The sequence below is a fragment of the Nelumbo nucifera genome, chromosome 1 (genome assembly GCF_055504915.1).
Source record: "Nelumbo nucifera cultivar China Antique chromosome 1, China Antique-T2T, whole genome shotgun sequence".
Lineage (NCBI taxonomy): Eukaryota > Viridiplantae > Streptophyta > Magnoliopsida > Proteales > Nelumbonaceae > Nelumbo > Nelumbo nucifera.
In genome coordinates, this window is record NC_142649.1 from 192,401,829 (window position 1) to 192,418,782 (window position 16,954).

The 16,954-nt window shown below is 38.4% G+C and overlaps 1 protein-coding gene across 1 annotated transcript in view; it reads left to right on the forward strand.

Annotated features, from left to right (window-relative positions):
- The window catches only part of CPSF160 (cleavage and polyadenylation specificity factor 160), a 98,990-nt gene that overhangs the window by 45,597 nt on the left and 36,439 nt on the right, over positions 1-16,954 (forward strand). The window contains exons 15-16 of the mRNA XM_010279097.3: positions 2,483-2,577; positions 12,979-13,175. Of these exons, the coding sequence (XP_010277399.1) occupies positions 2,483-2,577; positions 12,979-13,175 (292 nt within the window). The remainder of the gene's footprint in view (positions 1-2,482; positions 2,578-12,978; positions 13,176-16,954) is intronic.

Below are 16,954 nucleotides of genomic sequence, written 5' to 3' on the forward strand. Positions count from 1 at the left end.
CTACTAGAGTAAGAAGAAAGGGGGTAGTGGATTGCCTTGCCTCAAACCCCCAAAGGCCCAAAAAGTCCTCTACAACTCCATTGACAATCACTGAGTAATTGTAGGTTTTTAAGCACCCCTAATCCATTTACACTATTTCACCCCAAAAGTACATCCCCGATCTTCTTTGTTCCTCTTCACATTCATTTGTCATAACAATCTGATCTCTTAGTTTTCTCTCTTGAACAAAGGCTCCTTGAAACTGTGATGATAAGGGGAAGAACATTTTTAATTCTCAAGGATGGGACTTGCTAAAATTTTGTAGATTCTGGTCACCAAACTAATTGGCCTAAAGTCTCTAGGGTGACATGCCTCAGCCTTGTTATGTGTCAAGGCTAAGAGAGTAGCATTAACTCTCAAATTAAAGATCTCATGATTACTTTGAAGAGATCACCACCGTTTAGTATATCCAACAATTTTGATATAATGCCTTAATCTCATCCAACTCAAACCTTCTTTCCTACTTTTCCTGATAACTCCTATCCATTACAGGTCAATGAAGTCCTACACATTCCATCTTCCTTCTAGAGGCATTTTGTAAATCAATATAAAGTGATTGGAAAAGACTTTTGCTATAACCTCCCGTTGGGTGATCACCCTACCCTCCATTTCTAGCATTGACATCATAGTTTTCTCTTGTTGAAATAATATCTCTTGTTAGAAGAAGACTATATTTTTTAATTGAAGGTAAGTTATTGTATTAATCTGAAAAAAACATATAGAAAACCCTGTTCAATAAGATATTGTGCAGGGACCAACATCCTCTTGGCAGTTGGCACACTGACTATTCTGTATGTCTGATTACAAAGAGATTATTACTATGATAAAAATAAGAGCTGATGTATCCTTGAATTGCTTATGTACTGCTATCTATGAGTAAATCCTTCCCCTAATCCCTTCATTTCTGTCCTTATTGACCGAGTCACTGCTCCTGGCACCATTTCCCATGTGATCTTCCCTGTTTGGACAAACCTATCAAAGACTTTTGGAAAGCAAGCTGTGCCTCAAAATGTCCCAATGTTGTTGCCCACACTCTGCAGCACCCTTGCAAACTTGCAATGAATAAATAAATGACCTACCTCCTCTGTGGCATCTCTACACATTACACTTCTGCTTGGTTGTTACACCCTCTCCATTCACTGCTCTATCTCAATCATTGATGTTCATTTTAAAATGGGGCATTATTTGCCTACATCCCTGTCACGGGAAAAGACATCTAAGATCATGTACTCCTTTTTTTGATCAGTAACAGAATAAAGTTATGAGATTGATCAGCTAATCCATGTGAAAGAAGCCTCAATTTCTGTTGCCAAAGCCTTGATTTCTCTCATAACCTGCCCGAACTTTCCAATCCCTTGACTGTTACTGTTGAGCCACCCCAACACCAACATGGAATTCCTTTCCACCTCCACTTGCCTTATGTTCAACTGTTAGCATGTTTTAAACCTTGCAGCAGGGCTAAGAATTCAGCTCAGAGTGAGTTATCTACTCCTATTGGGCCTAAAAATAGAACCATTGTTGCTTGCTGACTGTCCCTAATTACTCTCATAGCTTTACTCTGAGATCATGCACTCCTTGTTCTGTGCAATCTGGAAAAGGGTTGGAACATCTCTTTGAAAGGTTGATTCCACACCAGGTGTCCTGCCAGAATTTTATCTTTGTTCCATCTCCCACTACAAACTTGATTTGCTTTCTGAAGTCCCTTGTTGATTTCTGTATACCCTCCATACTGCACACCACCCATATGTTGGCCTCTCCCAGGCCCCAATTCAGATTTCTTGAACCATATTTTCCCAAAATGGTTCTTCTCCATAAACTGGTGGGTTTGTTCCATCTCCAATACCACTTACCCGAACAAGCCACGCTGAATTTTCTAATTCTCCTCACCCCTAGACCCCTGCTTTCCTTGAGCTGCATATCTTACTCCACTTGACTAGGTGGAACTTGAAATTATCCTTCCTGCCACAGGAAGTTTCTCATTCACTTTTCAATTATTTTGGCTATACTTGTTGGGATTGGGAACTTGTGACATAGCGACATTGAAATTTTGTAAATATAACCTTCACCAAGAATAGGTGAACCCTTCACAGGTTCGGTTGGAAAGGGTTGCTGCCTATAAGGTTGAGTTTGGTAGTTCTATTTCTTTTATTTGGGCTGGCTTCTGGTTGAGCCAAGCACATACTGAACCTAAACTGTTGGGTGCTGGATGCACTAAATTTCATATCACGTTATTTTCTGCTGATGGTGCCAAACTTTGCCTGGCTGTACATTATTTACTCTTTTATTAATTATCAACAGAGGTACTATTTCTGTTATCACTCTGGAAAACAGGAATGGAAGGTGGCAGACTTTGCCTGCTGCTGCTAAGATTTGGATTTTGGGTTGGTTGTGAAAGCGCTTCTCTTTTGCTCAGCCTTACTATTGCCTTTTCTCCTCTGTGCAGGTGCTTGAGACTGCTGATCTTCTAGGAGAAGTTACAGAAACTGTTGAGTATTATGTCCTGGGAAGTACTGTTACTGCTGGAAATTTGTTTGGAAGGTAATGTATATATACTAATGTATGCTTTCTTGTTTTAAAAAATAATTTATTTTGGGTTCACTTCTTTGCATCTTCTAAGCATCATTTGTTTGATAGAACTAACTAGAAGTTTATATTGCTGCTTACAAACCTCAATTATTATGTCCTTTAGACTATATCTCCTTTTTGATGTCTTGGTTGTGCTTCCTGGATCCATACATGTCTCAAAATGTGCTTAATTGTCTTGTTTAATTTGCACAGTACACATGTAAATTTAACTTGGCATCACATAACCTTATCCCAATTTTTTGAGCTCAGATCTGATCCACTTCATTTTTCTGCCCTTTCATGGGTAATGTCCTCCGTAAAATGGTTGGTCTTAAAATATTTTATTATACTTGAATGGACATCCTTTGGGCTGCCCTTGGGTCTTTTAGAACCCTTAATATCCATTAAATTACTTATTGGTATACAAAATTTATGATCTTAATGAAAAAGAAACAGTGTAATGGTGTTAGTCTAGATTTGGAGCAGTGATTTAAAAGGGGTTTCTAGGCACACATGTGAGGTACATTTCAAGGCCTGCACCTCGCCTAGGCCTAGGAGCAGCACCTTTAAAAAGGCATGCACCTTGCTCCTAAGCCTAGGTGCACACCTTGGTTAAAATTTGTGCTTTTTACCTTTCTTAAAGAATGATGGCTTGTCTGGGGCTTGCCAGTGCTCCAAGAACCCTTGCATTTTACTAATGTTATTCATTCATTTTTTTTTTTAAATTCAAGACATATTTTTAAAGTTAATTAACTATAATTGAAATAAAAAACCAATCTTTAATGTATGAATTAAGAATTCAAGACCCTAGCATAGACATGTTTGGGCTTGCCTCAAGGGGCTCAGTACAGAGTGGCTTGTAGAATTAGGGTAATGTAATTGGAAAGAAATAAAGAAATTGAAAGTTTTGCATGCTTGAATGGTTGAGTGCTTGAATGTGTTTTATATGCTATGTTTATTTATTTTAATTTGAGCTGGTAGGCTTTTTCAAACATTTAATTTGTAAATTAAGTATGCATTTTTTAATACTATTTTTGATGTTTTTTATTTTTAGCATTTTTTTTTGAAAATTTTAAGAATTTTGCACCCCACTTCGGGCGTAAGTAATGAAGTTTTGTATTTTTACCTTCAATTTATAACTTCGTTGGAGATGTGCTCTATTGACTGTTTGCTGCTAATTTGTCTCCTTTATGTTCCTTGGATGTGTCTATGCATTCAACAAAGTTTGCTCATTTTTAGATTAGATCATTATTGATGGGAATTCATGTTAAATGTGGGAAACACTTACTATTCCCTTCTTTGTTCTTTTTGTTTTTGTCTTGTCTATTTATCTGCTTATTATAGATACAACAACTTACATATATCATGCTTTTTCCTTGTGGGCTTGACCTTTTTTTGTTCTTTATTAGGAAGGATTTGCTTTGTGAGTGAGATAAATGGTTCTTTTCTGCTGGAGTGTTGGGGATGATACAAGAGTCATGAGATTTATTAGTAAAAATGAAGGGCAAATTTCTTAAACTACCCTTACCATTTAGCTCATTGACTAAGTCTACCCTTACTGTTTAACTATTGTCTTAGAGTACCCCTACTGTTTTTGACAATTTCCATTATCGTTAAATCGTAACAAAAAGGATGAAATGTCCCTTTTGCCCTTAAGTTAAAGAAAAAAACTGTGAGAGGCAAACTTCGAGAAGAGTCTACTCCAGTCCAATGCGTTAGAGAGATATCCCAGTTGTGTTTGTGCCTCCACCCAGTTTGAGAAGGCCAAAGGGACTTCTGGAGCTTAGAGACCTGCTCTGTGTCGGCAGCTCGTGGATGTATTAGCGACATCCATTTTCTCGAGTTATAGTCCTTCAAGAGAGATGTTAGCTATGGTTTTGGCGATTACAGGGGTATGTCTATCTTTCCATTTGATTAGATACTCTATTCCCACACCGCCTTCAATGGTTCTACTTGAATCATCAGGCATAGTGGAAGTTGAGAGGAGGGAGAAAGTTGAATCGACAGACAGGGGAGGTCGAGGTTAGCCACTGACGGAGAAGAAACAACTTGGTTCTCCTCCACTGGTTCCCCTGTTTTTTGTAGTTCAAACTAAATCTCTGCTGCTGCTGCAACTTTCGACACCTCTGCCACTTCCGCAACAACAATAGGTTCTTCTTTAGTCACCAACCTCAGCAATGGAGTGGACTTAGAAGGGTATTTTAGGAATGCATCCACAGATGCTGAGGTCTTTTCATCCCCTGCTCTGATCGGCTCTCACATGGACCACCCCACTTCGTCTTCAGCCATTTGACTGACCACCAGATTGGGTTTGGATCCTAAGCACGCTTGGAAAAAAGCTGTTTGGGTAAAGAGGTGGTCGACTAATCACCACTCAGAGATCACATATGGACAAATCTTGGTGTAATCTCTGTATGATACGTTTTGCATTCTCATTTTATCAAATTTGCTACTTCGACACTACATTTTGCATGCAACTCTCTGTTTGGATCAGTGTACAATTGTGTAGATGGATGAAGATGAGCTTTCCGCTATTCAATCTTATGATTGGATTCTCGATTCAGACACACATTTGTTTTGTCTTCAATCCCATCGATGGTATCTTTCAGGATGGATTTTTAAAATGAGGAAAGGGGATTTCTCATTACTATGGTGATCATGACTTGGATAACTTGAGCTGGGAACAAGATAGAGGAGGCCGGTACAGGCCCAGTTAATGATTCCACGACCACAATGCCACTTTGCGTTCATCGGAAAACCATGCTTGCTTGTGAACTTGAAAGAGCATATCATTTCACAAATTTCATGTGGTTACTATTTTTGATTATAGAGAATCTTCCTGTGGAAGTCATTGGAAACATACTATCCCAGCTTGGAGCTGCTAGAGATGTGATGATTGCATTTGCAACTTGCTGGAAGTGGTCATAATAGGATGCTCACGGGCGGTGATTCTTACCCGGCTTATAGAAGAGGGGTGGAGGGTAATATTGGGTTTTAAAAAATTATACATCACGTGATGTCACATGTGTACGGATTTTGCCGGAACATTAACGAATGCTAATGGCAGGGGTAGAGCTAGTCAATTGTCAGAAAACTTGGGGGGTACTCTAAGACAATAGTTAAACAGTAAGGGTAGAGTTAATCAATTAGCTAAACAGTAAGGGTAGTTTAAGAAATTTTCCCAAAAATGAATGAACATTTGATTAGGGCACAATGATTTAAAAGGCGCGCCTAGGTGCACAGGCGAGGCACATTTCAGGGTAGGCGCCTCGCCCAGGTCCTAGGTCAGCCCTTTCAAAAGGCGCACACCTTTTTGAATTTTTTTTGCATTTTTTGAATTTTTTTTACTTTTTTAGCCTTTTTTTATTTTTTCACCTTGCTTAAAAAGGTGCGTGCCTAAAACACTGGTAGAGCAGAACAAGAACAGTTTGAATAAAGCCATTCTTCTATCATTTTCTTTCTATTCGCTCTTCTTCCCAACCCTTTCTGGGAAGAAGCCTGTCTCTTCTAAACAAACTCCTCATCGTCTTCTTCCTCTTCCTAACGACTCTTGGCTGGCTTCATCATACCCGCAAAGCTTTGGTCTGTAAAATTGGGAAGGCTGCGTTGAAGCACTTGAAGGCATATGAGTGCTTTGCCTTTTTGATTGCCACTTCCTGCAGTCTCTCTTTCAGATTCTTAAATCTTGCCAGATTTAGAGGCTTTGCAATCCTTGGTTGCCTCCTGAAGGCATACTGTGCAGTCAATCAGTTCCAACTAATTTAAATTGAATGATATGAGTTTCAGTCTAGCTTTTAGAGGCTTTGCAATCCTTGATGCAATTCTCTGTCAGCTATCATAATTTCTGATGCTAAAGCGTAAAATTTCTGATATGGTGATATTTCCACAGGCTTTATCTCCTGCTTTTAGCCCCTATGCCCTCTTTAAATTCTGGGTCTTGGTTCCTTGACAGAAAAGTTTAGGTTTTCACAGCTCTTCAGATGGTGCACCTAATTCGTATTTGTTGGAAAGTAGAAGATTGACTCTCTGATTGATTCTCCATAATTTTAGGTCCTTCATTTTAGGAAACATACATAAGTTAGTTTCCTAGAATCATGGGATATCCTAGAATGATGGGATATTAATTGGAGAATCCCATTGATATAGAAATTAGTTTTCTAGGAAAAGTTAGTTTCCTATTTTGTTGCCCTGTAAGTTAGCTTTGTAATTCTATATAAAGCTGTGTATATGCTCCTTCCAAGACAATACAATCAATTCATTTTTTTTCTCAAATTCTCACATGGTATCAGAGCTGGTCACGACCTAATCTACACATAGTATCTCTTCGGTCATCTCTGCTGCTGCTGGTTCAAGAACTCTCTAACAGTATTTGGGAGGTTCTTGAGTGTCCTTGATTCTTCTTCGGGATTGGCTACAGATCTGAACTCTACATTTTTTTCTTCTTCTGGACTGCTGCACCATCGGATTCATCCTTTTTCTTGGATCTCTTTGTAGAGACAGATCAGTCTGAAATCTTCTGGTGTTGCCCAGAGCAGATTTACTGAATCCCTTTGGTTTGGTTTGGATCAGTTTTGATTTTGAGAGGTTTCGATCCACTCTTCAGTTTGGCGGAGCATTATAGTTACCTTTTTTGGACATTGACTGAAAGATTCTTTAGGCCTTCATCGCCAACCCTTACTAAATTTTTCAGACTTTCATTGTTTGTTTTTCTCTCTTTCTTGAAGCTCGCCCAATATGTCAGAAGCCACCGTATCAAATACCACTGCACAATCAGAAGAAGTTTCCTTCCATCAAGTATCTGTGACCTACAAAACATTCAGACAACATATAGGTTGAACGGGAAAAATTATTTGAAGTGGTCTCAGTTTGTTCGAACATATTTAAAGGGAAATGGAAAGCTTAGCCATCTCTTAGGGACGGGACCGAAGGAAGGAGATCCAAGATTTGATGCATGGGACGAAGCTGACTCCATGATCATGTCATGGTTATGGAATTCAATGAACCCTGAAATCAGCGACACGTGTATGTTTTTATCCACAGCTAAAGAGATCTGGAATGCCGTCCGACAAACATATTCAAAGGCATGTGATGCAGCCCAAGTGTACGAAATTAAAGTCAAGACTGGAGCAACTAAACAAGGCAGCAAGACAGTTGCCGAGTATGCAAATTTACTGCAGAACCTGTGGCAAGAACTCGATCATTATCGGTGCATTGAGACTAATTGTGCAGCGGATGCAGCAATCCTAAAGAGTTTTATCGAAAAAGATCGTATTTATGACTTTCTTGCAGGACTCAACGCAGAATTTGATCATGTTAGGGTCCAGATTCTCGGCAAAGAAGAGGTACCATCTCTAAATGAGACTAATTTACTGATTCGTGTTGAAGAAAGCCGTAGGGGGGTTATGCTTGAACCCCAAGTACTAGAAGGTTCAGCCATGGCTACAAGGATGGAACAACCGAAAATACTGGAAGGAATGAAGACAAATTTGTCCTCTACACGGGACAACAAGGAGTCTCTTTGGTGTACCTATTGCAAGAAACCAAGGCACATCAAAGAGAAGTGTTGGAAGCTGAATGGTAAACCATCGAACAAGGAATGGGGCTACCGAGGAGGACAACAAAAGAGTCAAAATCAAGCTAACTTCACCACGAATCAGCCGAGCCAAGAAAAGCCTCTAGACAAGACCGAGTTCAATAAGGAGGAGATCGAAAAGTTAAGGGGGCTTCTGGGATCGTTGGAGAAACCTAGTGGTGCAAGCTCTCTTGCAATCTCAGGTAAGTTTTCTATTCCTCATGGACTAAATGTCTCAAATGAACCTATTAGGGATTTATGGGTTATTGACTCAAGAGCCACAGATCACATGACTCACTCCTCACTGCATTTTAGCACTAATACCCCCTGCCCAAGCAATCGAAAAATAGCCATTGCAGACAGTTCCCTTACTACCGTAGCTGGCCTTGGGGATATCCATATTAATCCATCACTTACACTAAAAAATGTCCTTCATGTTCCCAAATTGTCCACTAACCTTGTATCCATCCAAAAACTCACCCATGACATGAACTGTAATGTGCTTTTCTATCCTTCTTACTGTATATTTCAGGACCGGGATTCGGGGAAGAGGATTGGACTTGCTAAGGAGAAGAATTGACTCCACTATCTTGAAGAATCATGCAAATCAAATATTGTCCAGGATAAGTTATCTCTGTCATTCCTTTCATCATCCAACAAAGACACCATTTGGCTTCATCACTTTAGACTAGGACATCCATATTTTGGAATTCTGAAAACTATGTTTCCCTCCTTGTTTAACGGATTGAGTGTTGAATATTTTCATTGTGATGTGTGTGAATTTGCAAAACACAAGCGTGTGCCCTTTCCAATCAATAACAAGAGAAGTTCAGTCCCATTCTTTTTGATCCATAGTGATATATGGGAACCCTCCACAGTTCCAAATGTGTCTAGCTCATGATGGTTCGTCTCTTTTATTGTTGATTGCACTAGGGTCTCTTGGATCTTTCTTCTTAAATCTAAATCAGATGTAAGTACTGTACTCCCAAATTTCCATAACTTGATTCAAAATCAGTTTGGGGTCAGAATCAAAAGATTTAGATCGGATAATGCACGGGATTATTTCAACCAAACTTTATCCCCATATTTTCAAAAAGAAGGGATTATCCATGAATCCTCTTGCATTAATACTCCACAACAAAATGGAGTAGCAGAAGGGAAGAATGGTCATCTACTAGCTGCAACCCGAGCCTTACTTTTCCACCAGCATGTTCCAAAAACCTATTGGGGGGAAGTTGTGCTTACAGCCGCATACATTATAAATCGATTACCTTCGAGGGTGCTGGGATTTAAAACACCAATGGAAACACTTTCTCAATTTTATCCCGATCTACGTACAACAAATAATCTCACCCCAAGAATCTTTGGATGCACTGCTTTTGTCCATGTCCATAGCCATAATAGAGGGAAGTTAGATCCAAGAGCCGTCAAGTGTATTTTTGTGGGTTATTCGTCCACCCAAAAGGGTTATAAGTGTTACCACCCACCTACCAAAAAATTCTTTGTCTCTATTGATGTCACTTTTGACGAAAAAACACCATATTTTACTCAACCTTATCTTCAGGGGGAGTCCTTGTCATTCATTGAAGATAAGGACAGAGATTTGTTCCTGCTTGGTCTACCTACAGTTTCTCAACAACCAAACTCAGCACCTATACCAGTTCAATCCATATCTGCACCTATCGAACCACCTCAAACCAAACCAACTTCTTCACCCATTCATACCAGACCCATGATAGAGAATGATGAACTTTGTGACTCTATGAGATTGCAGGTATATTCAAGAAGAAGAGACCAGGATCCTAATCTTGTGCAGGTTCAAGATTCAACTCCTAATCCTGAGAATGAGGTAAATACAGTTCCAGAAATTTCTTCTGAATTAGCATCTGACCAAGATCTTCCTATTGCCCTTAGGAAAGGCACAAGAGAATGCACTAAACGTCCCTTATATCCCTTAGCAAATTTTGTGTTCTTTAAAAAATTCTCACCATCACATAGGAGTTTCCTAGTTAGTCTAAACACCATTCATATTCCTATTACTTTATCTGAGGCATTATCTGATGAGAAATGGAAAGATGCTATGAGAGAAGAGATGCAGGTTCTAGATAAGAATCAAACATGGGAAATTGTTGACCTACCACCAGGAAAGAAACCCATGGGCTGCAAGTGGGTTTTCATAGTAAAGTACAAGTCAGATGGCTCTCTAGAAAGATACAAGGCAAGACTTGTGGCAAAGGGATATACACAAACCTATGGTGTTGACTATCAGGAGACATTTGCTCCAGTGGCTAAGATGAATACGGTAAGAATTTTGTTGTCACTAGCAGCTAACTTCGACTGGTACTTGGAGCAATTTGATGTAAAGAATGCTTTTCTTCCCGGTAATTTAGAGAAGAAAGCACTATCTGGTCTCAAGCAATCACCTAGGGTGTGGTTTGGAAGATTTACTAAAGTTATGCTTGCCATCGGATACAAACAAAGTCAGGGAGATCATACACTCTTTATAAAGCATTCGGATGCAGGGGGAGTCATGGCTCTTCTGGTATATGTCGATGACATAATTGTGACAGGAAATGATGAAAAGGAGAAGGAAGCCTTGAGAAGATGCCTAGTCAGAGAATTCGAAATAAAAGAACTTGGGAGATTGAAGTATTTTCTAGGGATTGAAGTAGCTCATTCCAGAGAAGGCATCTTTATCTCACAACAGAAATATGTAACAGATCTTTTAAGAGAGACAGGAAAGTTAGCATGCAAACCATCCTCCACACTGATTGAGCCAAATCACAAATTGGGAGAAGCAAATGAAGATCCAGCCGTGAATAGGGAAATGTACCAAAGATTAGTAGGAAAACTTATATATCTTGCCCACACAAGGCCACACATAGCATATGCTGTGAGTGTGGTTAGCCAGTTTATGCACAACCCGAAAGAGGTTCACCTACAGGCGGTCTATAGGATATTACATTACCTAAAGGCTAATCTTGGCAAAGGAATCTTGTTTAAAAGAAATACTGGATTAGCCCTAGAGGCATACACCGATGCAGATTATGCAGGCTCTCTCGTGGATAGGCGATGCACTACAGGTTACTGTACGTTCCTTGGAGGAAATCTTGTGACATGGAGGAGTAAGAAGCAAAATGTGGTAGCTAGATCAAGTGCGGAGGCAGAATTCAGGGCAATGGCTCAAGGAGTATGTGAAATACTATGGCCCAAGATAATTTTGGAAGACCTAAAGATTAGATTGGAAGGTCCAATGAGATTATTTTGCGACAACAAGTCAGTTATTAACATTGCTCACAATCCCGTCCAACATGACAGGACAAAGCACATTGAGATAAATAGGCATTTCATAAAGGAAAATCTTGATAGCGGATTCATTTGCACTCCATACGTCTCAACGAATGGTCAACTGGCAGATGTGCTGACAAAAGGGCTTTGCAGTGTGGCATTCCAAGGACTTATCTCCAAGCTGGGAATGAAAGATGCATATTCACCAGCTTGAGGGGGAGTGTTGGAAAGTAGAAGATTGACTCTCTGATTGATTCTTCATAATTTTAGGTCCATCAGTTTAGGAAACATACATAAGTTAGTTTCCTAGAATCATGGGATATCCTAGAATGATGGGATATTAATTGGAGAATCCCACTGATATAGAAATTAGTTTTCTAGGAAAAGTTAGTTTCCTATTTTGTCGCCCTATAAGTTAGGTCTGTAATTCCATATAAAGCTGTGTATATGCTCCTTCCAAGACAATACAATCAATTCATTTTTTCTCTCAAATTCTCACAGTATTGTTAAATTATGGGCTGAAACATGTACTATAATGCTGCAGGGGCATATATGTCTTTTTATTCTTTTAGGTTGTTATGATGTCTCACTACTATAAATAATGAAGTGGGCACCACCAGCCTATCCTTTTGGAGCCTTTTAACTCTTTCTTCTCAATGAACCATTCAACCTAAAAGCTTAAGCTGTTAGGTGAGGTTCCTGAATAGGTTTTTATTCTCTAATATTTCTTCTCTTCCCTCCCTTGCTCTCTTTTCTTCTGATTTTTAGACAGAAAAGTTTAGGCTTCACAGCTGTTCAGATGTTGCCCCTAATCTTTTTTGTTAAAATGTAGGCTGAAACATGTATTATACTGCTGCAGGGGCATATATGTCTTTTTGTTCTCTTTAAGTTGTTATGATGTCACCTTAAAATAAATAATAAGTGAACGCTGCCACCCATCTTTTGTAGCCTTTCAAATTTGTCTTCTCTTCTCTCCCTTGCTCTCTCTCTTCTCTTGATCCTACCCAAAATTTGAGTGGGCCTGGTCTGAAGCCCGAGGCTGAAGTAGTGTAAAGCTGAGCCCAACAGGCTGCCCACGAACAGGTCTAGGTGTAACTTGTATGCTTTTTGGAGATTTTCTTGATCTGTTAGACACTAGACCGCTATACAGCATTCTTCTGCGGTTGGTTGGTTTGTTTGTTTTTGGGTGGTGACAGCCTTGGTCATCAACCTTTTGGGTTGTGACATTCCTTGAACCTAAAACTTCCTTGAAACTGGTGTTTTGGAGCCTATCAATCTTTCTTCTCTTCTTCCCTTGCTCTCTTTATCTTGATCTTACAGCCTTATATTTATCAGTGGGTGATGTCTAGTGATCTGATTTTAAAGTTTTTTTTTTTTTTTTTTTTAATTTTTCTGTTGATTTATTGAATTTTTCTCTAGTGTGATTGCGAAAAGTTTCCTTAAGAATGTGGAAATTGAAGATTTTTATTGAGAGATGATACAAGTATAAGACCTTATGACTTTACTTTTTCCAGGCGTCGGGTTGTCCAGATTTTTGCACGTGGTGCTCGGGTCCTTGATGGTTCTTACATGACACAAGATATAAGTTTAGGATCTCCTAATCCTGGATCAAGTTCTGGCTCTGATAATCTAACTGTTTCATCTGCTTCTATAGCTGATCCATATGTGTTACTAAGAATGAGTGATGGGAGTATTCAGCTTCTCATTGGAGGTATTGTGTGATATAATCTTGGACATATTATTTTTAGTAGGCATGTTGCTTTTCCAACATGTGGGTTAAAGTATTTGAAACATTGATATATTGTCTTGTTTACTTAACTTTTGATTACAAGTTATTGATGCTTAAAATATTTTTTGTTATTTCCTATTTTATATATTAGTGAACTTAGATGGTGTTAGCAAAAAGGAGACTACGGAATTTTATCTATATATCTTAGATGGTATTCATTTAGTAGAATCAGCTACAAAATTTACCCAGGACTCTTCCACATGACAAGATGGTTGAGAGTGCAAAAGGGCCATATGTGCTCCTTTTATACTTTCTGTTTCAGGGGGTAAGTTTCAGCCCTAAAAAACATCGTCACTTGCTTGGAATGTCCCTTCTTTATGGGCAAGTTTTAATGTATAAAGGAAGAAGAAGAAAATTTGATACTAAAATAGTCTTATTTTATCTTTTGATAGTCGATCGCCCTTCCTGAGCATGCTTTGATTGGAATCCCCATCTATTATACCTCATTTAAATTTTGCAGGTATTAAGTGGAGCGTCCATTTTCTAAATTGCAAGTGGGTTTGTTGGCCTGAAATCTTGGTGGATTTAAGGTTTAGAAGATATGGTTCTTGATAGAGAACAATAGTGAGACTTGGTTTCTGTACATAGCTTCTAAAGAGTAATTCTTCTCTATTAGGCAAATGGCTTTGGAGTTTGCCTTTGGATTCAAAGAAATGTGGCCTTGGTTAAGAGGATCCATGGTTTGTTGGCCAGTTGTTGGGATGCAAGATTAAATGCAAGAACTTCCTTAGCTTATCCTTGGAAAGTAGTCTTTTTTTCTCCTTCCTATATTGCTGAATCATGTAAGGTATGGTGTTTGTGCTATAAGAACCAAGCTTTTGTAGAGTTTTATGGTGGGAGTATTTGTCTTTTAGGTTTCTTCCTCAAAGGATCTATTGTTTCCAGTGTGTTTTCCTTTTTGATACATGGTCTAGCTTGGGATCTGGGGCTAAGGAGAGAGGTCTTAAGCATTTTGAGATGTCTGCTGCACTTTCTCCCACTGAATCATTGGGGGGGGGGGGGTTCCTTGATCTTTCTTCCCCAATAGCAGAATCACCTTTCTCGTTTTTTATTCTTCTGCCTCATTTCTTTTTTCTGCCATCTCTCATGGTTCTCCATCCGAAATAAGCTCTTCTATCATGTTTTTCATTTGTAGAGCAAGTTGTAATCTATGTTCCACCTACTAATCTCTTGTTATTTGCAGTTAGCATTTGAGAGGTTTTCTTCTCTCTATAGGGGTGCAAGTGCATATCTTCAGAAAATATGAAAAAAATCAAGAAAGACTTTGCTCTATGGTTGGAAACATGATTCTTGATTGATAATGGTGCTGCCAGAATTTTCTGATGTTCAAAGAGAAAGCTTTGGGGACTCTTTTTGGGTAATCTTAAATTTGTGATTGGAAACACATTGTAATTGACTCTGCTGTCCTTACAATGTTTTGATGCATGTCTCTTCTTGGGTTGGGCGCTATTTAATTACCTTATCCAATTTTTGTAATTTGTTTGATTGGTAAATTTCTTTTTTTACCATGAAAATGCAAAACTTAGTTAGCTCTTGTTTATTCCCTTCTCCAGAGAAGGTAAAATTTTATGAGATGAATGAGGGCAGTTGTATTGTAGAGTATTTGTGAAGAGAGTTGCTTGAATTTTCAAAGAGAAATCTCAAAGGAAGCTCTAGTTGAAACTCATCAATGTTGCACATTTGGTGGAGGCTACTGATACTTTTGCTCTTTTTATTATGGATGGTATTGTAAGAAATTGGAAGAAGGTGGCATATTCTGCTATGAGTAGGAATGTTTCCTCCTCTCCATGCTATCCTCGTATTCCTAATTTCTCAATCTAAACCGTGATGGTGGAGTTTGGGGAATGCAGGCAACTTAAGCATTGGAGGGTTTTTAGAAACATCATAGGGGAGATAATTGCCTTGTATTCTGCACCTTTGGGTTTGGGGATTGAACCAGGGTATAATTATTGGCAGTACTACAAGATTTGATGTTGGCTGCAAACTTTGATTCCAGATTTCTGTTGGTGGAAGAGGACTTTCATACAGTTGTGAGGTTGCTAGGAGACAAATTAGAAATTTGGAAGCTTTTTATGAGAAAAATTAGAAATTTGGAAGTTGCAAATGGTTTAGCAAAACAAGGAGCAACTATAGCCAAGTCACTGGGGTTTGATTGTCTAAAGTGGGAGTATGTAAAAATAGAGGGGTGGCCAGGGGCTAGGCCAATTAAACAGATGTTGAGGCACTTCAATGTAAAAGTGTTCTTTTACATCAAATCAATCAATAAAATTTTTTCCAGTTACTGATGAAAATAAAAAATCCATGAAGACCATGTTACTATAACTTAATTCAAGGTTGGCCTGTGTCTGAAATCAGATTTTGGGAGACTATGTTCTGTAGTTCTGGTACTCTCAACTCTCTCCGTTCTTGGATGTACAGGCTATCCTCTTAAGTTGCCAGGGTTATAATTATATCAATTTTTCTCAGAGCAAGTTACTTTGGTACTTCAGGATCCCGTACCAGTCTTGACTAGAGAATTTTTGGAAGTTGGGACCTAGGGTTTTGCCATTACATATAAAATGGCTTTTAATTCAAAATGCTAAAAGTTAGTTAGGTCAATATCTAGTCCACCCCTCCCAAGACCCATATAGTTGGAGCAACATTGGGTAATGGCTCTTTATTCTTGAGAAAGAAATTTCTGGTAAGTTGGTTATGTAAAAGTTAGGGCTGCAAACGATTCAGATTTAACCAAATATACCTAAATCTATATTTGATTCATTAGTATTTGGATTCAAATGAAATCTTATCCATTGGATTTATATTAGATTTGCATTCCAATAGGATATTGAATAGCTTTAATATATTTAACTAAAATGGTCAAAAATCAAACTATTATATATTATTTATAGGCTGAACTAATATGTCATGAACAATTTGAATCGCAAATAACACTTATGAAACTTGAACCTATGACTCTTTAGTAAGGCAGCACAGTGCACGAGGCTTCTGCCAATTTGGGGTCTGGGGAGGGAGAGATATATGCAGCCTTATCCCTGCGTATCCACAGAGAAGGGTATATATAAGAATATATGTTTAAATTGAATTTAATTGGATAAGGATTCTGCCAATGCGGGGTCTGGGGAGGGACAGTTGATTTGTGACAGTTTTATCCCTCCCCATGCTGAGGTTTTTTATGCAGTTTGTACTTCTTGACAAGATGCTTGCTATATGTATGTATGTGCAAACTAGAGGAGTCATCAAAGAATATCTATTTCACTTTTTCCTCCGTCTATCACATTTTTATAGGAGTTATTATGGTCTCTCTTCCATGTTTATTTGGTTGTCTTGAAAGAACAAAAAAATAAATAATATTCATGGTTTCAAGTAGTGTTTGGTACAGTTATATATTGATGTCAGCAGTTAATACTTTCTTTAAGCTATAGGGATTTATTTTATAGTTGGCACATAGTTTTGGGCATAGAGTGTGGTATATTGTAATATTCTCTTTTGGTCTAAGGTTCTTTTCTACATCTTTACATTTAAAATTAATGAAGTTTTTCATTACTATTAAGAAAAAGGATGCATGTTTAGAATAAGTGCTGGGATTTCTGCATTAGAAATATAAAAGGCAATCTTCAATTCATCAGGATCTATTTCATTTTTTTAGTAAAAATATGGACTTGCAATTGTCACAGCTAACTTTTATGGAAAATATCCACTGA